Source organism: Stegodyphus dumicola, chromosome 9 (assembly GCF_044657685.1).
Source record: "Stegodyphus dumicola isolate Sdum_Otavi_A_Nest chromosome 9, ASM4465768v1".
Classification (NCBI taxonomy): Eukaryota; Metazoa; Arthropoda; class Arachnida; order Araneae; family Eresidae; genus Stegodyphus; species Stegodyphus dumicola.
Genome location: NC_140776.1, coordinates 123,492,635 through 123,518,095, shown reverse-complemented (window position 1 = coordinate 123,518,095; position 25,461 = coordinate 123,492,635). Strand labels below are relative to the sequence as shown.

General features: G+C 35.0%; 1 protein-coding gene across 1 annotated transcript in view; it reads left to right on the top strand.

Annotated features, from left to right (window-relative positions):
* Window positions 1-25,461, top strand: part of LOC118200853 (uncharacterized) — a 151,950-nt gene that overhangs the window by 15,989 nt on the left and 110,500 nt on the right. Inside the window, exons 2-3 of the mRNA XM_085824043.1 lie at window positions 10,845-11,255; window positions 12,771-13,106. Coding sequence (XP_085680169.1) covers window positions 10,845-11,255; window positions 12,771-13,106 — 747 coding nt within the window. The remainder of the gene's footprint in view (window positions 1-10,844; window positions 11,256-12,770; window positions 13,107-25,461) is intronic.

Genomic DNA, 25,461 nt, shown 5'->3' with positions numbered 1-25,461 from the left:
CGGAAATTGATCACAAGTTATTAAAATGTTAATAGTGTATAAACTTTGGGACACATATTCTTCTGTGTTTTTATTTTTTCCAAAATACAAAATACTATTTTAGTTGAATATTTTCTGGAATGCAAGTCGCATGTGATGTAAATAAACAGATTTTTGCTTGGTGTTTGTGTTCCATAAAAGCGGATTCAACCATTTTTCTAAAACGCGTAATATAGTTGAACCTATAAACTTTTGGGACAGAGGGTATCTTCTATAGAGTTATGTATAGAGAAGCGCATAGATATTCTATAGAGATTTGCACAGAAAGCGTATAAAATATTTTGTAGTTTCCGAAGTTCCCATGGGTAGAATCAATTAATAGCATTTTAATGAAAATATGAGATATAATTTGTAGAAAACTGGAGCATAATTCTAAGGCATTCTAAACAAGTTCATTTGGTTTAATTTTACGTAAAGATCCTATAGAAGCTTTTGAGTATTTAAATTCATTATAAATCAACAAAATTTTCTTTTGGAATTAAAACAACAACATAATAAAAAATCTTATTAATAACGTTTCATTTATTAATAAGATTTTTTAACCTAAATTTTGAAATGAACTATGACATGGACGGTAAGGAGGGTATAAAAATTTTTGGAATAGATGGAGATTATTTTTCAGATAAAATATTTCAATATCGCATTGATTAAAAAAATATTTAAATAAAATAAATATATTAAATAACAGTTAAGTTTAATTAAATTTACGAAACTATTTCTCTAATCAGGCACACATATACAATGATTAAATGTATTTCAGGAATTAAAATTTTATATTTAACAGCAAAAATTTAATGTTTTAAATAAATTTATGACTTGAACTGGTTTTACATAAAACACTGCTTTGATTGAAATTTGAAAATTTTTCAGTCTTCAATAAAATACTTTCAAGTTCATTAAAATACTATTAAGTTCAATAAAATACTATTAAATTACTAATAAAATCTATTAAGGCTTTATAAAATTTTATATTATTTTTCAAAGCAAAATTTCACTTGAATTTTGTTCTTTGAAGGCTTTACGAAATTTTTAAAAAATTTTATACGGAAATTTACGCATAAAATTCAATAGGAAATTCTATAAATTATTTTTATTAACCTCTGCAAAATTTTCCATAAAAGCGGATTCAACCTAAAATAACTCGACATTCCTTTTTCAGAGCTTTTTATTATTTCTTTTATCAATATTTTTAAATCAAACGATGAATAATTTTCTTTTCTATGTTCTGTGAATTTGATAAAAAAAAAAAAAAAAAAAAAAAAAAAAAAAAAAAAAAAAAAATCTTTAAAATACTTACTGTGATATAACTCGAAATACCTGCACAATACTCTGAATAAATTCGTAAAAGTAACGGTTAATTAAGTCATGACAGACCTTAGCGCGGAATATTCAATTCTACGGATTTTTTAATTCAAAGTAATAATACTTCAGGTTCAATTTTTTAACGTTTATATTTTATGTTCTGATGTGATATTACATTTTTATTTTAAACACTTGGCAAATATTTTGATTTTTCTTCATATCTCCTTGTCTCCTGCTATATCACCGACCTTCCATTTTTTAATGTTTAACTTTTACTAAAAAAAGTCTATCTAATATTCGAAAAATGATTTACTTCACTACTCCGGGCATAGGGCCTGACCCAGGAGCCTAAGGAAATTGAACCTAGTTCACCGAAGAAAAATCTTTTTCAGTGAAAACATGGGCATCTCATCGAAGCCAGAATTTTGAATTTCGAATTTGCTTCCTATTTATTTCACAGTTTAATCAAATTTAAGGAATTTTTGATTAAAAACGCGTCGATCTGAAAGAGAGTATCAGCAATAATCTTCGAAATAAAACATTTATCTCAAACAAGCCAGACCGTTGCCATTCTGCAAAATGTAACGTATTTATCTTTTAATTTTAATCAACAAAATGGGCCATTTAAAAACAATCTGTTACCACTGTCTAAAATAAAATTTTTTATCTTCTACGCGCTAGCATGTTGCCCGTCAATAAAGTGTAATATATTTAACTTCCCAGTTTAATCTGTCTATTATTGAGTAATAAGCCAAGCGATATCAAATTAATAACTGAAGTTCTTAAGAATATTTTTTTTCTTTTTTTAATCTGACTGAATAAAAATGCATTTAAACCATAACTCTTTATCCCCCCCCCCAACCTTTAGTGGTTTTCGCATAATTTTTCTTATTAAATTTTATCTACTGAAATTTGAATTCTAATTTGACTTTTGTTTGATTATATCTTTACGTAAATATTCAACTAATGCTTAATCAGTTCACATTTGTATTTTACTTTTTTTTTACATCAATATGTAGTACATTACTAAAATTAATTATTATATTTATTTTCGTCTTGTTTAAAACTATTTTGACAAATTACAGCTTTCCTTCCCTTCAAAAGGTTTTTTCCGTATGAAAGTGTAAGAAAATTATAAAATGAAATCGTCAAAGATTGTAAAATTTAGAATATCTAATAAAATATTGATCTATTTTACATCAGAATGATCATGTTAATTCATCAGTCTACGCTGTCAATTGAGTTGAAGTTGGATCGCGGAATCGACGGTTAGCAAAGCATAACGGAAAGACTTCCATTCCTTGGTTTACGCTTAACTCTGAATTCATGGAAGCCTACATTCAGTCTCATTGGTCTAGTTTTTCCAACGGGAATTTAGCTGACGAACCTGAAAATAAAATTGCAGAAACTTAGTAATGAACTCGATTTCTCTGGCATTACGGGTGAACATTTGCAAAAGTTTTTCCCAACCCGTACAAAGGAGTAATTGAAGCGCAGAAAAAGAAATCCACATGGACAATTTCTGATAGGCAAAGTGATTCTAATGAAGAATGGAAATTACCTAAAAATCCGATCAAAATAACCGCCCCTGAGCCTGAAGTCAACGCTATCCCTCAAAGCAACAGATTTGATGCATTAACCGAAAATGAGCATACTGAAAAAAAACCGAAGCTAGTTCCTACGCACAGCCAAGTAAAATCCCACCAAGGGCTCTGATTGAAAGTAATATTGTTGCGTGCGTACGGGTTCGTAATAAATTGAATGCATAAGTTCGATGAAAAGTGACTAAAATGTAATGTTATCACTACAAATAAAAAAAAAAAAATAATGCTGAAATTTCTTCAGAGATATTCGCACAATATCACAATATTTCACAGTAGTTATATTTTAAACTACTAAAACGTTCGATAGAATTCAAAACACTGAGAAAGCTAATCCGAACTCACAGCGAATCCGTTACAATCAATAACAGCACTAAGTAAACAAACTGAATTGAGATGTTTCCCTCCCGCTTTTATAAGCTTTTTAATCCTGCATGACAACATTATCGTATCGTATAGCGATTTTTCTGGATAGAAAAAGAGTACAATTGCGAGATATCTATGTATTTAAATGTTAAATGCGCGTGCTCCTGTATTTTAATTTTTCCGGCGTAGCTTTCTTTTCAAATAAGTCTCGTGCTGCATTACACGGAAAGCAATTTTAATCACAAATTCTACTAAAAATAGCTGAATAAATCAAAAACCGTAACAATATAAACTGAATTTTTCTTGAAACTGCTCTTCATAAAGTCTGTGTTAACGAATTCGATGCTCAACTACGATGAGGTTCAATCTTTATTTTCCCCAAATCTGTAGAAGATTACCGACAACTCACTCAATTCCTGGAACAATCGAAGCTTAAATTTCATTCGTACCAAATGGAAAATGAACGCACCATTAAAGCCATAATCAGAAACCTATCTGGCCCGACTTTAATAATGTCGATCTAATAATCAGAACATTATTATTTGATCAAATAATATTACTGACATTATTTGATCAAACGATCGATGAGAAAATTTCCTGTACGTAAAGTCAAGCAATTCACCAGAAAAACTGAAAACGGAACTGAAAAACTGCCTATCTATTTCATTGAGTTTGACAATTTCAAGGAAGGCAATGCAATTTTTTCTGTCAACAACATCTGTAGTTTCCAAGTCTCTGTCTAACGTTACAAGCCTAAAGTGAACCGACCAACTCAGTTCTTTAAATGCCAGAAGTATGGACATACCCAACATACTAGATGTTTCTACGATGAAAGATGCTGTAAATGTGGAGGTCCTCACAGAAGTTCTACCTGTATTCTTAAGTATACTCAAGAACCTAAATGTATTTCCTGCGGTCAAAATCATGTAAGCGCATTTCAAGGATGCTCTGAATATTAGAAAGACTGGCCGAGATTAAAGAAAAGTGAACAATGCAACCCAGCACCTGCTAAAACTAAGTTCTCTTCATTTACTAAAGACACCTCCTGTCAGCTTCACTACGAAAAAACTCCTCCTACAATGAAATACTCAAGAAAAACATTTCTGAAGAAGAAAAACTCAACCCCATCTTTGATGTATTTAAAAATGACAGCAATCTAAACTACCTGAAAAATATTCTCTTCAAATTATTAAAAAAAGCGAACTTCTAAATTTATATTAGGACTGAAAGCTCTTCAAATTATATTAGCTTTTTCCTCCGAAATTGTTGATTAACTCCGAATGGCCGTCCAACACAAGACTCCGCCCACTCTTCCATCTCTTCGCAGCTAAGTATTGTTTAATGCGGCATTGTCAATTACTCTTTATTCCTTTTTTACTAATTCTGATTTTTCTTGAATCATCTCCTGTTTTCTGAGAGATTTATCTTTCCTCTCTCTGCTACCACTTAGCCATGTAGGCTTTCCTACTATTTGTCCCCTTTCTTTCTTTTCTGCTCTTCCCAACTCTGTACGTTTTTAATACTACTCTGATTCTGATGTATTTACTACTCTGACAAAAGCATTTTTTTATAGTAGTATAGTTTTTTACGGTAGTAGCAATGCATTGCTTTTTTATTATTGCATTATTAAGTGAATGCGTTACTAGATTCAGGCTTCTGGGCTACACAGCCCGATTCTGCGTAGAACGACGTAAAATAATTAATCACAACTTTTTCTATGACTAGCATTGCTTTGATGGTGAAATTTAGTTAGACCGAAGCCTAATCCCCCTACAATGAACGCGTAATATTTCAATATCATATGTGAAACAAAAACAGGGTGAAGTCTTTCATTGTGTGCCTTGTTTTTGTAGAATGTATGAGATTAAGTCATTGAAGTGGATAGCATTTCATGCACAGTGACGTAGACGGATAGAAAACTGACCAAGTACTCAATAGAGATGGTAGAAACGAAAATCGTATAGATTTTAAATACCCGAATTTGTTGATTAAATTTTAAAAATAAATATCTTATACTTACCGAATGGCGACACACTGGCGTGCGGATGGGAAAATATGTTGTATTTCGATCATTACATTCGATCATCACTGATTCTGAATTGCTCAGCAGTTAATCAAAAATTCACTAAATTTGTATAATGTATAAATTATATAATATATGAATATATTCAGGTGAAGACTATCCGAATTCAAAATTGGGCGGCTCTAAGTGGCCCCGTTTTTTCATATTGCGAAGAATATACATGCATTACAGGCACACATACGTATATGTACGCTGATTTTCATTATTTAATAACAGAAATCATAATTTTCATTGCAAACACAACTAATTTGTAAGAGAAAATACTCACGAAATTATTTTCACCACTGGAAAAACAACAAGCTTTGTCAAAAGAAAAAGAAATGTTTTGGAGGCTTTGTGAAACTTAAGAATAGCGGGAAAATATCATTGCTTACAGTTTCTTTCTTTTTATTTATTTATTTATTTATTTTTTTTTATTCTAGACGCTTGCGCGGCCAGCTGCCTAAAATAGCTATTATAAAAAGAAAATATATATATATATAGAGGGTGTATCAGTACAGCATTAACAAACTTTCAGAAGAAATAGAATACACCTAGATGGTGGGAAATCACTTAGGAATGCATAATCGGAAACGCTTTCCTGGGGCGGTAGTGACGACACAGAAGTCAAGAAAGAAATGACACAAACAGCGAGACAAAACATGTTTTATTATGGTTAGTACAGCAGAAACCTACAAATAAGAACAATAACGAACAACGATCGTCATTCCCTGTGCGAATTGATCAGCGCATTGAAAAACTATAAGTAGCGTTAAAACAATACACGTGTGACAAAAATTGACGGCGTAAAAGGTATTTGCAAAGAAAGGCATTCATTGTGAATGACCAATGACAACAAAAGAGGAGGGAAAAACTTTTATTGGAATTGCAAATTTTCAACACACCAACCTTCGCAAATGATAACGCTGTGCATGCGGGAGATTATTGACAACAATGACGAACGTCATCGTAGGAGGAATCTGTATAACTTCTCGTTTTACGGCATCTTTCAATTTTCACAAATCTCTTGGATTTGATTTGTACATCTTAGATTTCAGATAACCCAGAACCATAAATGCATTGGAGTGAGGTTGAGGGGATTGTGGGGGGCCACGAAACTGCAAAGTTACGAAAGATGACTCGGTCTCCAAATTGACGTCGCAGCACTTGCCGAATGTATTCGGCGATGTGTGGAGAAGCACCATCTTGCATCCATAGAATGTCATTATAACGACATTTCGCTGCAGTTCTGAAATTAAGCGATTCTGCCGCGTTGTTGCATACCGAGCACTTTCGATGGAGAACGTTTTCATATCTGTGGAAGTCACCGCGTCGAAGAAGTACAGACCGAGAACGAATGTGCTTGCGATGCCGTACCACACTGTCACTTTTCGTGTAAAGACACTGGTGCACATCGTGCGGAATTTCGTTAGTCCAGTAAAAGCAGTTTCTCGGAGTTTACGTCCCCAGTAAAAGAAAACTGTGCCTCACCCGTTCATAATATTAGCAAGAGCCACCTTCTATCTCCATCATATCGATGAGCAAAAAGTTCGCACACGCTGTTGCTCTTCTCTAAGTTGCAACATCTGAACACGCTGGAATTGATAAGGCGCGCTTGGATCGATCGTTTACAATGTTCTTCTTCGCAAATGTTCTACACCAGGAGTTTTCGTCACACGGGCATCTTCCAACTCTATTTATGGCTTTTCAGTACGACGATCAATTTTGACAGGAAAAAAGTCAGTGTTGCCATTCGAAAAGACTGAAATTTTCTCACTGTAAGCGTAAGAGCTCTATTGTTGTAAAGGAGATTTTTTATGGCCACTCTGTACGTACATACATACGTACAGATTTTTCATTATTTAGTAACAGAGACTTTTAAACAATTTCAAATCTTTCCAAAAGAGATGTACTATGGCTAGCAAAATGCTCTGAAGTTGCCCTTCACATACTAAATGTTACAAAAGCAAATGACATAACACTGATCCATATAAAAGAATGTTAGACAAAGGTATCTTTGATCACTAGTATTCAAATGAAAAAAAGAAACGTTTCCAGAATGTTTCTAAAAAATATTTCACACTTCTCAGTTTGCAAGACACCTGGTTCACGTGTTGACGCATTTTTGCTTCGTGTAATTTGTGAACGCGTAGATTAGCTGTCTCATCGATAAAGAAATGGGAATTTTAAATTACTCAGAAATATGTATATGAATCGGATTGATTTAGATAATAAAAAATGCATTTAGTTTAGGATCTATGTAATTAAAAGTATTCAGTGTTTTCATAGAATGACGTTACATATTTTTCATCATTTATTTCATATTTTTTAAAACGTTAAAGAATTTATGATAAACAAACTCAACGATCTGAAAGCGAACAGTAGCGATACTGCACAGAAGAAAACATTTTTATCTCCAGCGCGCCAGACTGCCTATCAGAAATTCTAAAGATATGCTGTTTTTTAAATATTTTGGGATTCTGCTGTTAAATGAAATTTCATGGATGTAAGTGCGAAGAACGTGATATTTAATAAATAAAGTTAACACACAAAATGTTAATAACTAAAAAACAAGAAAAAGGTTTCGCTAGCCATCGTGCTAAGAAAACCGAACATTAATTCGATAAACTGAGAAAAGGCTGGAAAAAAAAAAAAAAAAAAAAAAAAAAAAAAAGAAAAAGAAAAAGAAAAATGTGTTAGCGACGCTTCACACTGCATGGAGAACTCTAAACGTATGCTGTTTTCAAATATTTTGTAATTTTGCTGTTGAGTTATGTGTGGTGTAAGGGCGGAGAAAACGATACTTAATAATGATCTAAGAATAAATTTAATAATAAATCTAAGAAGATACACACGCACACACAAAAAGGGGGGATTACCAGCAGTGAGTGCAAGGGTGGGCTGGTACAGTGCAAACGCAGCGAGAGCTTCGAAAACCTTTTCAGACCCTTTTGGGGAACCGTTAAAATCTGAGCCATTTCAGACTGTTTCAGCCCAGAAGGGCTATTAATTTCGTTTTGGCATTTTGCGTCGAAAATTTTAAATGTCTGTTTCACTTTTCAAATTGTTGCCATCAAATATTATCCCCCTGTGTTATATTCAAAGAAATTAAATAATAAAGAATCGGCGTAAATGTATGTATGTTTCTCGCATTGTGATAAAACGACGGTACCTAGAGCCATCGAATTTTGAATAACGTAATTCTCCTACGAATATTGGCATCCAGAAGCCCAAATTTGGAATTTGTTTTATTATCGAATTCATATTTTGTAACACTTTAACGAATTTTTTATTAACAATCTCAGTGATTTCAAAGCGAGCAATTACAGCACTGTACGGGGGGAGGATTATCTCCAACGCACGAGACTCTGCACCGGAAAATCTAAACATATGCTCACATTTTAAAATTATTTTGCGATATTGCCATTGAATTGAACTTTATGGTTCAAGTGCAAAGAACATGATATTTAATAAATAAAGGTAGCACACTAAACGTTAAAAAAAAAGTCTATAAAATCTGAAAGCTTTCAGATTTTTTTAAACTTTTTTTCTGTTGTTTCTTATGAGTGGGTGAGATGAACTTACGTTTAAAACAAGGAAACAAAAGTTCAGTTTTAATTAATGGAATGGTTGCGCTTGATGTATTGGTGCATTTCTTTTAATATTCGGCATAAAATTACTTAATTTAACGTTTAAATTACTTCGTTCCAAAATATTCTACATATTTCTTATGTTCCGTAGTAATTCTGTAGTATTATATTTGATTAAAGCCTGCTTCTACTTGGTAAGAAGACGGAAAAGTCGATAATGGTATACGGTAACAACTTTTATTTTAAGATATTTCTCTGGGATGACCTTTAAATTCCAAAACTTATAACGTATTTCTCCCGTTTTCTTAGCATGCCTTCCTAATGTAGTGGTCAGCACGCTCGGCGCATATTTCGAGAGGCCCGTGGTTCGAGTCCTGGCGAAGGCCTTGCTCATTTTTCATCTCTCCTACTTCGAAATAACCGAATGTCTCTACAAACTTGGCACAGAGATTTGGTTTGAATTAGACTTGTGCTTCAATATCCTCTTTTAAAGCAATCAAGTTCCCTCGCATCACAATATGAAGATCAGATATATCACTTCTCTATGCCATGCTCGGGCATTCAAATTTTCAGTATCTTAGAAGGGAACATTAAACTTTTCTTTTAAATTTTGCAAGTGGCGTGTATATAACAATATATCTTCTGAAGAAATTTTGCATTCTTCATACCTTTTGTGGTTGTGTTTTCTTGTGCTTCTAAGTTTTACTTTTTTACATGGCACATTCTGCATAAAAAATGTGTATTATCAATTTAAAAAATATAGAAAATAATATTTGTGCATTTTCTCTCTTATATATTTTATACGATTTCTTCCTTATTAGACGATATAGCTTTATCAGTAAACAATTTGTTGTCAATTTTGCAATAGTAATGGTTTTTCATCAATGTTATCTTCATTATGCCGATCAGTTTGCCCGTGTATATTCGACTGTCGACCTACAGTCAATCTCTTGATCATCATTGATTCTTTTTAGAATTTCATCAGCCTTCAAGAGGTTCAATACCTACTCGATTGGGAGCACCTGATCTATTCAATGCTTTGGAGAGAAATAGTGCGTTACTTTTTTATCATTCCTCGCAACAATGAACTGATTACTTTAAGAAGTTTCTCCCAAGGGAGGTTGCAACTTTGCTGAAATTATTTCAATTTTGTTGTGTTTTTTTTACTCAGATTGGCTTCTTAAGATTAAGTGGGATTTTGGCAATCACTCTTTAAGATTTCTTCATTTTCTTAATACCATCTTTTGTGTACTCGTATTTATCTTTCCACTTTCGTTCTTATTTATGTTTTCTTTGGATACTTCATCCTCAGTCTTCACAACTGCTTAATAAGAACTGCAAGGTGTTATGTTAATTAACCAATTATTATAATTTGAACTTTATTTCTTTTCTTTCCGTTGTCCTCACCAGAATACAAATTATTTTTTAGAGTATTTAAGACAAGAATTTGAATGTTTTAGAGTTAAAACTTTTACCTTCTTGCAGTTACGTACTATCGCTAGCTTTGCCAAAGTTTATTCCGGCTTTAGAAACACGCTGTTATCCAGCTTAAGTAGATCGTTCTGTGTACACTTACACTACGTTATTGGAATTTTAAAGTTATGTTAATTTATATATAAGCAAGTGCCTGGGTTCGTTCTTTAGAACAGTAGGGTCTTTTAAGATACAATTGTTAAAAAAGTTATTTTAACCTTCGTGCTTTATTTAACTTTGTGATCTTAATACAGACTAGAGCGATAACTTCCTTGTCAGACTAGTAGAGTCTGAAGGACATTGGTTTAAGCATGAATACAAGCAGAATGTTAACAACCTTGTAGATCTAAGTTCGTCCATTGCTTTTAATGAATAAATAAATATGTATTTATTTATTTATTTTACCTACAGATTACCTATCATCATGCTACTTATTCTTACGATCTCAATATTTTGTGTCGGAGCAGTTTTCAGTGGTACTTCTTGCCCACCAAGAGAAAGCATCTATCCATGTACTTGTTTCAATGTTCCACAAGGAAAAAAACTGTTGCACATCATTGTATCATGTCAAGGGTTGTCAAATACAGATTCGTTTTCAACCATTGTTCCTTCCTTGAAGACAATGGAGATTGACGAATTCTACTTGTATGATTCTTTCTGGGAAGCACACCGGCTTGGAGCCGAAGGAGAACGAAAACAAGTTCTACCCCTGGACTGGATCACTTTTCTAAGGATCAAAGAAATGAAAATTGTGGACACCACTTTATCATCTTGCTTTGCATGCCAATCAACTCTAACCTGCAGGAACAGCAAGATGACGAAGTAAGTAATTTTTAAATACAGAAATTGAGTTGAAGAATGCCACTTGTTCTACAATATTTTGCAAATTTAAGGTTTAAGTTTCAATGGTTTGCAGAATTTCAATGTAATACTACATAATAAAGGAAAGCTAGCGTAATATACAGAGGGTGTTTAACATTTTTAGAATGATTTCGGGGCCGTTTAATAAATGTTTAAAATGTATAGAGTATTTTTTAAATGTTCGATAGGATAGCCAATGTTCCGAATTATAAATCTACATTGTGATATCTATGATAGAAGAATTTTTCGTAAAATTTCCAAGGGTAATGGTTTCCATTCCTCTTGCCCTACTCTCCAGGGTCCGTCCATCGTGTTGGGTTTGCGCTTAGAAAGAGCTCTTTTTCTAAAGACCAAAGAAAAGATGAAATGCCATTAGACTTCGCAGGAACACATTGAAAAGCTATATATGCAGTAACTGTATCAGTCTTCATTTTTTCAAAGAATGCAGTGGTACTTTTCAAAGCATAACTTGTTGCTTTTTCTTGATAAAGTATCGCTCTTTAAAAGTAATTGGGGTAAGGGAAAAAAAAAATGGAATTTTTTTCTGTAAATATCGGGCTCTGTAAATTTTTAATTTCTCAATGTAAGAGAATCCTGCGACAATCATAAACTTCTTACTGAAACTTTCTTTGCACTGACAGATCTTCGTTTTCACTTTTTTTTATATTCCTTTTCGGTAATAAATAGACTTTTTTTTTTCTTCCAGTCATTTAACTTTCATGCTTCATCCAATGAGTTACAATGTTTTTCCATTAATGCCCTGCTAAATAGTTTTCCATAAAGGGTTCTACAAACTGTTCTGCGTCGAGCAACAGGCCTGGTCTGGTGAACATCGCGTTTTTTAAACTTTTTTTTAAAGTTGTAAATCTTAGTTTATTATTTTATTTATTGTTGCTACGCATGTATTCAAAGAATCTGCAACTGATTTCTTCATCGGCTTTTTTTTTTTCTTCTTAACAATTTAACTTCAGAAACATTAGAAGCAGTACCTACCTTTTTCAGGAATTTCTTTGAGTTTTCTTTCCATGTATGAGTAATGATTGACTTTTTTTTTTCCTTTCCGAATAAAAATTTCTCTTATTTTGCACTTTTTATTCCAGAACGTTTTTTAGTAATTTTTTATCGGAATCATTCTAATAATCTAAACGCCCTCTGCGAAATTTTATGGAGTGCGATAGATCTCTGATTTGCATTACAGAAAACTGAACCATAGTTCTAAAGGATTCTAAAGAAGTTTAACATCGGATTTTTTTTTTAAATTAAAAAAAAAAAAAAATTTAAATTTTTTTGAGGGAGGTGAATTCTGTAGACATTTTCATAATGTTTGTCAAAGAAGTGCTATTTTGTAAAGACTATTATTCTTTGTCTGTATAATTATGTAATACTTCTTCAGACATAGTTCAGGGCGTTATATCTTAAGAACTTTAAGCACCAACTGTAAACGAAATAATCTTTTCTTAATATTTTATTTTCCAGGTTTATAGCTGTGAATAGCTCTAACACAGAAAAGATTTGTTCGTTGTGTGACACTGGAAGAGGGGATAAATATTCATGGACCAATTGCCTTAGCAAGCTTAGCCATTTCGAATTCACTGGAGGGAAGCTGAGTACTTTGGGTTCTGAGCTGTTTCCGTTAGCCATGAGGGAGCTACTTCTCTTGAATTTGAGCAATAATAAAATATACAAAGTGGACCCAAAAGTTTTTAGAAACCTTCCGAAACTTAAATACTTGGATTTATCTCACAATATTATTGAAAGACTGGATAATCTTTTTAACACTCCAATGGCAAGTTTGGAATTTCTTGACGTAAGGTAAGAAACCCATCTTCACGAAGAGACCTTTGTGTACATATTACAGTGGCTGTCATTTGTTTTAAGACATTTGTGTTTTCCCGTCTTATTTGCAAATATCAGTTACTAAATATTAGCAAAATGATTTTATTTTCTTCCATATAACCTATTTGATCATATATTTTAAAACTTGCTTGTTTTCGAAAAATGTTATTTAAAACATTTTTGCTAAAAAAATTATTTATTCAAAACGTTCTAAAAATGAATTCACGTAAATTTCGGACACTTTGTATAAACATTTTATATTTAATGAAAAAACATAAAAATAACGGAACATTCAGGATTTCGTTCGATGTCGTTTAGCTAAGACTACATTTTTCATGCTCTTCAACTTCCCCCCCCCCTGCAAAAATATTCTATTACTACGTAAGAATTGTTTTTAGCAGAGCTATCGAAGAAGAATGATTTTTTTATTCTTTTCCCCAACCCACTCCATAATCGTTCCACATGATTTAAGTTCGAGAATCTGAAAGTGTTTTGATAACTTCAGGACAGCTGTGTTCCAAGTATTCGAACCACAAGTGAAAATTTAAGGCTGTATAATTATTCTGATAGAACTTGAATGTAGTTCCATTCTAAGTTTCCTTGCCGACGCTTTCAAGTTTTCATTAAGAATAGTTATACATTTTTACTAATCCGTATTATTTTTGATAAACACTAAATTTTTTTAATTCTAAAAGCAGCGAAGCATTCCCAAACCATTATGCCTGTACCCCTTTGTGTAAAATTAGACAATAGATTTTTCGAATTCGACTCTTAATTTGGATTTTGCCACCCATTCATTCATCAATAGTACGCAAATATATTAAATTTTCACTTTTCTGAAAATATAACATTGTTCCAATATGAGAAATCTTTGCTTACCGTGGATTTTGCGAACGCCAGGCGTATTTTCCTTGTTTTCTTGTTGAGGAACAATTTCCTCCTCATTGTTTCTGTGTGTCTTTGTGAATTTTTTTAATAGCTTCATGTTTAAATTTAATTGAAAACTACTCTTTTATATACGCTGTAAGTTTTACAACACTCATTTTTGGGTCTTGTTTAATTTTTCATACAAAAATTCTGCGATTTCTTGGTGTTAGCTTGAAATGTGGTCCAGACTCCAATGCATTTTCAACAGTTCCATGCATTTTCTGTCGTTTTATCACACCTGAGACAATTAAACACTTTACATCAAGAATTTTTTCGATATTAGAATAATTTGACTGTATTTGAAAAGATGAATTATTAAATTTCCAACAGAATTGGTGGTTAATTTTTAGCGTCTTGCCATGTTCATTTCAGATATAAAAGCTGTTATTATATTTTATCGAGCAAATAACAATTTTCAAATGCAGACGATAATTCTTGCGATGCGATATAAAACAAAAACTAGAAACATTGTCTGCCAAAATTTTTCAACAAAATTTGGAGTGTCCGAATTATTATGTGAGTTACGGAGTAAGATTTTTTGAATAAATTATTTTATTACATAGAATACTTTGATAATATTTATTTTACAACAATCAAGGTTTAAAACAGAGGATAATGCATTAGAAAAAAATGAAGTCTATGTTTCAAAATTTAGTACAAATAACAATGAGTTTCAAGTAAAGTATTACTTCCGGTTGATTGTTTGAGAACTAAAACTAGTTGATTGTTCCAATAAATATAGAAAGGTCTATATTACAATATTTTCGATTATACACGTGTACTAAAAAGATAAGCAATAAAGGTAAAACACGAAATAAAACAAAATGTATTTTAATGGATATGCGGGAAATTGATCTAAGAAGTTGGTATGGCATTAATAGACTACATAGCAAACAATAAAACATAAGCATACGGGAAAAACACATACATTACACCCATCACATCAGCGAAAGACCAAACGCGTGGGGGAAAATATGCAATCAACGCTAATAACGGGTATGATACCTTCTAGCTGAAATTAATACTTGACAACCGCGAGGCAAGCTGGCAAGAGTGTCGTTAATCGTTTGTTGTCGCAGTAGCAATGCATGTCGAAGCTCATGGAGGTTGCATGGCGGCACACTGCGATCTGCTGTCTGTTATCTCAACATATCCCACGCTTGCTGTATGGAATTCAGGTTCGGTGATCTAACAGGCCACGGCCGATGTGGAAGGGTTTCATTCTCTGGATGACTCCGTACTACCACTCGAACTCTGTGCAGACGGGCGTATATCGTTTATAAATATCGCGTCGTTACCTATTGCACCGATAAAAGGACACAAAGGGTGTAGAATTTTGTCGCGATTTCGGACGGCTATCTTGGAACTGCCAGGAATCACGTAGAGGTCGGGACGACCGTTCGTTGCTATCCCAGCTCATACAAGTAAGACTCCTCTGTGATGGTCTCCACTGGATGTTTATTCGAGACTCATCCGTACAGAGAACATAGCCCCACTGTTCTAATGTCCAACTGCGATGTTCACGGTCCCAGTTGATCCGCGAACTGTTATGCGATGAGGACAAAGGAACACAAACCACAGGTAATTGCAGCCCAACTTCATGTAGTCGACATGATACAGTTTTGGGGACTATGGACCGTCCTGCAGCAGCAGAGAGATGTGATACCAGCTGTCGTGATGTTAGTGATCTACAGAGGAGGCAATCGTCTGCCGTTGTGCAATCCTTCGGCATGTCTTCTACAGGGGTTCTTATCTCTTTGATAACGATTCCGCAGCATATTGGTGACCACTACGAGGCACATTTAACTCTTTCGCAGCAGCGGATGTTTTGCACCAGCTTGCAACATCCCGACAGACCTCCAACGCATTTTATCGGGCAAATGTTGTCTTCGGCTTATCTGCTGTGGTGGCTGCTTTGGCTATTTCGGATAACACGGAACTATCGCTGCTTGCTAACTGACGAATAGGTCGGGAATGCCCCTTTTTAAGGTGTTGTGGTGTGATTGCGGAATTGCGTTTGATGCTAATTTTGGTTGCTTATTTGCATTCGGCGATGCAACCTTTGCGTCATTGTAAATTGTATGTTTTAATTCCCCCTCTTACATTCATGCCTTTTTTTTAGCGTTTGTTGCTTATTTTTTGAGCACAAGCATATTTTATTAGGTATAATTGGACATGAGTTAAAAATTGGTTTTTCTTAATTTAAACTAGCTTAATCAAATGCTTGCCCCTTTATTTTTGTAATAAAAATAATATTTTATTAGATAATTGAATAATATATAATTTAATTGCTTTTGGATTAAAGGAAATTAAACTTTGTATTATAAATTTGCGGCAGTATAATAAATAATGTTAAAATAAAATAGTATTAAAATGTCTGAAATGGTTCAGATTTTAACGGTCACCCAAAAGAGAAACAATATAAATCTTTTAAAGTGTAATATTGTTTATTAGTAGAGATGACTCACGAGGAATAGTAAAACATTTTGTAATATATAAAATGAATATATATCTAGATTAACATGAATGCTTTATATTTTGTGTATGTTCAGAAAACTAAAAAGTAGATTACGCAATTCTATAAAAATATTTAATATTTTTAATTAGATATTTTATGAAGGAGATAAATTCCGCAAGAGAAGAAGAGGAAGAATGACCTCGTTTGTTTACATTAGCTATACACGAGTCACGTGATCTCTGAGCTCATCGGAATATATCTCATTAAATGCATTTTTATGTTAATCAATCCGACTAAAACATGAAAAAAATAATATTCTCTGTGTTTATTGCTTTTAAATAGTTTAGTTTGTTAATCATTAACAGAAAGATTACGTTTGAAAGAAGAATATCGTACGTTTCTCCGAATGGCAACAGACTCTAACGAAAAGTGAAACTAGGCATTCCAAGTGAAACAACGCAAAATCGTATTTGGGAGACTACAAGTCCTTTCGGTATAATAATTTAACTAAAAAAATAATTTGTATTAAAAATAACATAATTTAAAAAATAGAATAGTGTAAAAATTTAGGCAGTCAACTGGAGGCGTAATTCGATAAACCTTTTCATCAGACACTTTTTGTATTAATTCTATATTTTTTACGAAAATCTGTTAAGAGTTCCAACTAAAATCCCACTTCCGGGTTATCATATGTAGTCAAAATCTAATATACGAGTTTTAAATACCAAATTGAAGTTCATTCAAAGCTTTGTATCACATCATGATAATTTTTTTCCTCGAACACTTGTTCAGAGCTTCATGTTAAGTATCACTTACGGTTTCTCAATTTTACTAAAAATCCAATATGTTCCCATGGCTATAAAAGTCTTAAATACTAAAACTGAAAAATTTTGGATTATATTTTAATGCACACTCATGTCCATAAATTAAGGATAATTCGGAGTCACGCGGAAATCGAACTCTAAAATGAATATATCACCTGTAAAATCACTACACACATCTTCAAGAATAATATGCAAATTTCAGGAAGTAACCAGATGACACCGATAGTACGTCACAATGACGAGAGTGTAAGAGAGTGATATATAAGGAATACAGGCAAAGAAGCAAAATTGTTCGCACGCGCTTTATAAGCATTTCAGTGCAATAACCGAATAGTTATGACACAAAGAACGCATTTGGATGATTTTTTACGTGGTAGAATTATCAGCCGTCTGGAATGTGGGCGTACCCAACTGGAAGTATCAGATGAACTTGGAATTGCCCAGAGTGTCATCTCCAGGGTTGGGCAACGATTCCAAGATGATGGTAATGTGAGTAGACGTTACAGCACAGGTCGCCCCAGAGTTACAACGCCGAATGAGGACCGGTATTTGGCAGTTACTGCCAAAAGAAACAGGCGGAGCACAGCCTCAGACCTGTCTCGTCAGCTCTCTTCAGCCACTGGTACGTCAATTTCAAGGCAGACCGTGTACAGATGCTTAGGGCAGCTTGGTCTATATGCTCGTAGACCTGTCAGATGCGTTCCACTTACTGCAACTCACTGTCGTCTGCAGTTAGCCTGGAGTAGAGAGCATGCATTGTGGACACCGCAGCAGTGGGCTAGTGTGATGTTTTCCGACGAGTCTAGGTTTAGCTTGCAGTCTGATTCTCGCCGGACTTTTATATGGAGAGCACCAGGTATCCGTTACTACCAACAAAACATCATTGAACGACACTGTTACGGTGGTGCAGGAGTGTTCGTTTGGGGTGGAATTATTCTGGGTTCCAGAACTGACCTGCATGTTCAAATTGGAACCATGACAAGCCAAATCTATCGGGACGTCATTCTGGAACAACATGTACCTTTGTTTCGGGGCGCCATGGGCACACAATTTGTGTTTATGGATGACAAAGCCCGTCCTCACCGTGCAAACATCGTAAGCGAATGCCTTCAATCGGAGGATATCACCCGTATGGACTGGCCAGCATTCTCACCGGACTTGAATTCAGTAGAGCACGTGTGGGATATGCTTGGGCGACGAGTTGCAGCCCGTCAACCTCCTCCTACATGTCTACCGAAACTTCGGAGAGCATTGCTTTCTGAGTGGTGTAATATCCCCCAAGATCAGATCGATAATTTGATACTCAGCATGCCTAGGCGTTGTACGGACTGTATTGCATCGTCTGGGAGACATACAATGTATTAACAATCATACCAATCATGTAATATATATTTTTTTTGTAAATAGGTTTTTTTTTTTTTTTTTTTTTTTTTTTTGTAATTTGCTCCAGGGAGAAAAAATTCCTAATTTTTTTAATAATATCAAACATATAGCATGTTTTTTTGCTCTTTACCTTTTGTTTAATAAATAAGCTTTACAAATAAGTCAAATTTGTTTTGCTTCTAACTCTTCCTTTGCTTGATTTTGCATTATCCTTAATTTATGGATATGAGTGTAGTTTTCCATTAATGGCTTCACGTAAAGCACCACACCCGGTTGTCCATTAAAAACTGCCAAGGGCTTCAGGTAAGAGTATCACTTTCAGTTTTCCAGATTTACCCAAAAATTAATCAGACGCTTTATATGAATGCATAAAACTTTAATATGGAAAGTAGAAAAATTTAAAACTTTTATGTTAGAATTATATTTGATGATTTGTAGATACTTTATTTTTTACCACGATATTTTCGACGACGATGTTTTTAATTTGCGAAGCTTTTGAACAGCTTTATTTTCTACCACGATATTTTAGAACTGCGGTGTTTTCTCCCACGATGTTTTGTACCACGACGGGCCCACCAGCGGCCGCGCGGTAAAGACGCTGAACACTGGTATTTCGGTCCGAGGTTCGAATCCCGCGAAAGGGCTGGCTGCATGGGCGTTTTCGTGGTTTTCGCCATGTGTAACGTGTATACGAGCCAGTTTCCCTTAGAAAGTCCTCCACGAAGGCATCCCTTCCTTTAGGCAGATAGCCCTCGTGTGCTTTTCCATATTTAAATAATCCAATCCAATCACCACGCCGTTTTCCCTTGGCGTTGTTTTCTTCTGCGATGTTTTGGCTGTAACCCACCCTCTCGTAATGGAATATTCTGAACAATCTGTAGGTTTTCTATTTGCTTTTGCAGGCATATCTCCAGCCAGGGCAGGCGTAGGTGAGTATGGGACGCAACATGGTCTTGTAAATGAGTATTTTATTATCAGTAGAGAGAACGCTGTTCGAACAATTAATGGGGCAAGTGTACGTTTACAAACTCGGAACTTTGCTAAGAGCTGTGTAGTGTGTGGGGACCAAGTGAGCCAACGTTCAAGGATACGCCTAAGTAACGGGGCTCCTTAGTCCATGGGATAGGGATGTTCAACATAAGTATATTGAAAGGATACTTGTTGGTCTGTTGGAATGTTTCGTGGTATATTGAAATGATACTTTTGTCACATTTCTGGTGAAGAGTACTGCTTCTGACTTTTCTACGTTTATTTTTATCTTCCAGGCATTAAGCGACGACTGCAGTAAGTGTATGTAGTCTTTTAGTGCTTGTAGGACTGGGCTGAGAGATGCACTTTGTGTAAGAATTTCCGTATCGTCTGCGTGCATCGCAAAAGTGGTGTGTGATGTTTGTGGGATAACGTTCGTGTAAATATTGAAGGGCCCAAAAGGGACCCTTGTGGGCCACTATCCCTAACGGGTCTAAGGGTGGATAGTGTGTTGTTAACACGAAGAAAAAAGTGTCTATCTGTTAGATAGGAACAAAAGATGTTTGTGATATAGCCTGGGAAACCCAGGATTATAAGCTTACATATGAGACCCTTCAGCCAAACACGGTCGAAGACCTTGGCTACATCCAGGAATATTGCTTCGGCTTTGTTCTGCAGGCCCGTAGATATTATCTAGGTCACCCTGTATAGCTGGTGGATTATAGAGTGCAGCCTGCGGAATCCATATTGCTCCGCTATAAGGATGTTGTTTACTACAGCATGGTCGAGCACTCCATGGTGTGTTATATGCTCAGCAATCTTGCCCGGCGACTAGAGTAGGCTTATGAGCCTGTATGAGCTCGGATCACTTGCCTGTTTTGCAGACTTAAGCACTGACGTTATTAGGTATCTCTCCTGTTTTCCTAGCGTGCCTTCGTGATGTACTGGTTCTGCACGCTGGGCCGGTATTCCAGAGGTCCGTGTTTCGATTCCCGGCGAAGGCGGTTGCTAATTTTTCATCTCTCCGGCTTTTCCAATTAACCTAATGTCTCTACTGGGTAATTATTGCAGTTTTCCATATTGCAGGATATTATCCAAGTCTTAAAATGGCATAAATGATTTTCACCAGTTTGAATAACATGAGCATTGCCATGTGCTTGAGCATTTTGTTAGATATTTTATCCAACCCGGGGCTTTTCTTGATCTTGAGTTTTTCGATGTAACCAAGAACCTTCGGTGGATAAATCGGAGGAGTTCTGATAATGCTGTACTGTTGCGTATAACTTGTCAGTGTGTATGTAACCAAGTGGCCTTAGGTTGGTACTGTATGTTGTTTATGCAAAACTGTGTAGCATAGCAATCGGCAAGCGACTCGGCTTTCTCAGTTTCGGTGTATGTAATTCCATTTTGGCCGGTTAAGGGCGGAATGTTGGTGGGGCAACTCTTTAATTTTGAAGTCATTTTCCATAAGGCGAAAACCTCGGAAACATAAGAAGTGTAACCTTGGCCTCGATTACACTGGACCTCAACCACTTGGGCGAAATACGGCTCTTTTGAGAAAGATGTCTTTAATCGGGCAGGTCCGCTGAAAGCAGCAGGCGCGATCGCCGGTTAATTCCATTTTATACAAAACCTCAGGGTCTTTTTTTGCTATTGTGTACAGATGTTCATGTACAGGATTCCTTTTTGGCAATTTAACCATTTTTTTTGGGGGGGGGGACTTTACGAATGTTTGCTTCATTGAAATCATATTTGAATAATTATGTTTAATATATTTTTGTTTTGGCAACTTCATTATATCGACTTGGCATTTTTAATTTTCTGAGGTGCAAATAATTTAAAATACTTAATTCCGGTGCCTCAGCTAACTAGAAGAGACCGAAAAGTAACTGATTATGTTAGAAAATGAAGTAATATCGTTGTTAGGTTCATCATCCTCTAAAAAAAGTTTGAGTCGGAAAATGAATTATACAGCCTTTTTCTTTACTCTATTTTTTACGTCCTTGTACGAAGTAAAAAGGAAGAACGTAAAATTTCGGGTATCATATTTCAACGAAAATATCCATTTTGACCGCTTTCGAATGCAATTTAACGATATTTCTGCGTGATATCTGTATGTAAGGACAGAATAAAGGACTCTTTTTCCTCAAAAAAATTATAAAACTGATTTAAAATGGATTCTGAAGAGATTTTTTCGTGGCATCTGTACGTACGTACGTCCGTATGTATATATTTCGCATAGCTGAAAAACGAGTAGCCTCAGAACGTTGAAATTTTATATATAGGACTGCTATAACCTATGGATGTGCACCTCCCATTTTGGTTGCAATCGGCCGCACACATATATATATATGATATGATAATAAATGATGTGATATATATATATATATGATAATAAAAGCACAAGGAAAAGCCGGAGCAGTGTCGATGCGTGCTTAGATCCATATTGAAGAAAAATTTTGATTGCGTAGCATGCTAATAATGCTAACTTGGTAATACACTGACTACCAATAAGTATTTGGACACCTGTGATAGAAAAGAAAAACTAACTTTATTCAAAATCAATAGGTAGAGCCTCCACGACAGGTAAGCGTGGACTCTCCGGGGCATACTTTCCACAAGTCTTTGTATGACAGCTAGTGGTATTTTCTTCCACTCGGCTTGGAGAAGACATAGAAGTTCCTTCACCGATTTTGCAAGGGTAGTGCACTCCTGAATTCGGCGATGCAACTCGTCTCAGAGGTTCTCGATAGGGTTCAGGTCTGGACTCTGTGCAAGCCAGTCCATTCGATGAACTCCATTGGCACCATACCAAGCCTTGGTTAACGTCGAAACATGATAATTGGCATTGTCGTCCTGAAAGTAACAAGGGTCCAACCCGTAAAACTGCCACAACGTAGGAAGCACATTGTCATCCAAAATAGTGCAGTAGGCATCGGAGTTGAGCTTACCATGAATGGGGACCAAGGGTCCCAGCCCATACCAGGAGAAACACCCCCAGACCATAATTCCACTTTCGCCGAACTTGACTGTTGGCACAATGCATTCTGGCAGGAGACGTTCTCCTGGTAGACGCCAGACCCAGACTCTGCCATCCGAACGGTAAAAGGTGAACCTTGATTCGTCACTCCAAAGAACCCGTTTCCACTGATCTACGGTCCAATTTCGATGTGCTTTGCACCACATTAACCGAGCAGCGCGGTTGGACTTTGTGATCAAAGGCTTATGGGCAGCAGCACGACCATGAAAACCAAGCAGATGTGCTTCCTTACGGATGGTATTCATTGAAACAATACTCCCGGATGCCTGTTGAAACTCTTCGCGGATGAGGACTATCGGTGGGGTGCGGTTCTTCCGAATTTCTGTAAACAGCACTCGGTCTCTATCCCCCAGTTTCGTTGGTCTGCCGACTCGGGGCACATTCCCACAATCACCTCTCACCTTCCACTTTTTAATCACATAGGCCACTGTCGATATTGGGTACTTCAGATCGCTAGATATGTCCCTTAAGGATCGGCCGCATTTGTGATACCCGATAATTATACCTTTCTCGAAATCAGAGAGCTCCGAACTGCGAGGCATCTTGCATGCGACTAAAGCCGATGCTGTTTCCTACACACCGGCGGAGTCCGTGGCGTACCTTGGGACCGCAGATATCGTCATTTGCATAGGTGTCCAAATACTTATTGGTAGTCAGTGTATCTAAAGAAATTGGCAGTCGAGGCAGTTTTAATTCCATTTTTATTTGCAATTGATATTTGTGGCCACAATCACTTGGCACTCTAGTCGTGCCTTTCCACAGAAGATTTACATTTTTTATATTATTAAGAGAGAAAGCAAGCCAGCAAAATTACATCTTAAGCTGAAGTGCATAGTTATGCAAAATGGAAGCACGCGAAGAGAAAAGTTTTGTTTTGCCATTTGGTGATTGGTCAAGAAGCATCTGCATTAAGGGTTACGAAAGATCGCATGATTAATTTTAAGGACGCAGTTTAGACTTACAGCGCTATTTTTAGGACAGAAACATGGAAGCTGCCGAATGAAATTAAAAAAAAAAAAAAAAAAAAAAAAAACCTAAAAGGCGTTAATGTAAATTAAATTTACAAGTTTGCTTTTCATATTTTTTATCTTACATATATATATCCACTCTGTTATTCGGATCAGTGAGCTCACTTTCTTTATTCTCATATATTGTAAATCGTGCATTTTTTGCTTTAAAAATAATTGAATTATGTTGTTCTGGCTAAATTTTTATACCATTAGTTAACTTGCATGCAATAATTGTGGAATTATCAACAATTTAAAAGTTTTTTAAGGGCGGCTAAGCCTAATTTTTAATTACCATGGCAGCCATGTTTGTTTACATTTGAAACTTGGCAGAATAGTGGATTTGTTGACAATCTAGAGAAACTAAGCTCTGAAAACAGCAAAGTCTTCTTTTATTACTGTGAATTAGATTATACTTAATTCATTCTGGAATTATCATTTAAGTTATTAGCTTGTTTTTGTGTAGAAGCTGTAATTTTAATTGTAAAAAATGTTTCTTTTTATTGTTTTAACTGTACTTGGTATTTTATGTTTTTCTATGTCTTTCAATTTTTATATATTTTTGCCTTGCCGCGAAGGGAGAACTGAATTAATTAGTTGGGCATGCGCATTAGGTAAGCAGCGCTTAATCGGCTGCGAAAAACTGTTTCTTTTTTCTTTGTTTCATTTCTTTTATCCATCGTTTAAGATTTATTATTTGAATAGAACTTGTGATAATTCTTCAGATGATGTAATTTTTGTGCACTCTGAGTTATAAAATGAATGAGATGTAGCGCTGTTAAGTGAAGCTAGCGCCGAAGTGTCGCTATGGTATATAAATATAGTGAACGATTGTATTTATTCTAATGTGGTTGTTGCACTATCGGCAGAGCAGATTTAATTCAAAATTCGTCAACTATTAATTCAATCTGTTTAAATGAAATGCAGGAAAAGAACGTATAATTTAATATTTCGTACAAGGAAGTCATGTGGTGTACACATCAGATTTTTTATTTTTATTGAGTTAATGATTATACATCTTTTTTCTTATTCTATTTTTTTTTTTATAATTTTTGTTGCTTTTTTCATATATTTTTAAATATTACTTTTAAACTCAGTCCACATTCATGTAATGGATTCCATTTACTTTACTTAATTTTAAAAATTTGATTAATTTTCAAAGTTCTCTTTCACTCTTTGTCTGTTTAGTTTTAATTTGATAATTATTTCGTGTCAATCTTAGAAGCAGTTTCTCAGGATTTTGTTTTGAAGGCCTATTTACATCATTTTTACAACTGTTAATAATATATATGCCCCCGGCAATGTTTGAAAATCGGCATTCTATCGAATACTTAGGTATTTTCTAGAATGCCGAAATCTGTTCGGCAATGTATGAAACGATTAACATTTCATACATTTTCTAAACATTCTATAGAATGCCAAATGACAGACCGTACAAGTATTGTTGGGTTTGTACGGGTTCGTAATGGATTGAAGGCTCACAGAACCGATGATAGTTTCATAAAATTTATTTTTAGCAAAAGAAATGCTTTACAATTCTAGAACTTTCCACAAAAGTACTATGACAGATCTTCTTAGTATCACAGAGCACTTAGTTACACTTCAAACTACTGAAAACGTTTAACGCAACGCGATGCAAAGCGCATCTAAAAGGCGGAGGTCTCAGATATTTTAATACTCTGAAGTCAGCTTTGAACTTATAGTTTTCCTTCGGCAGCCAAGA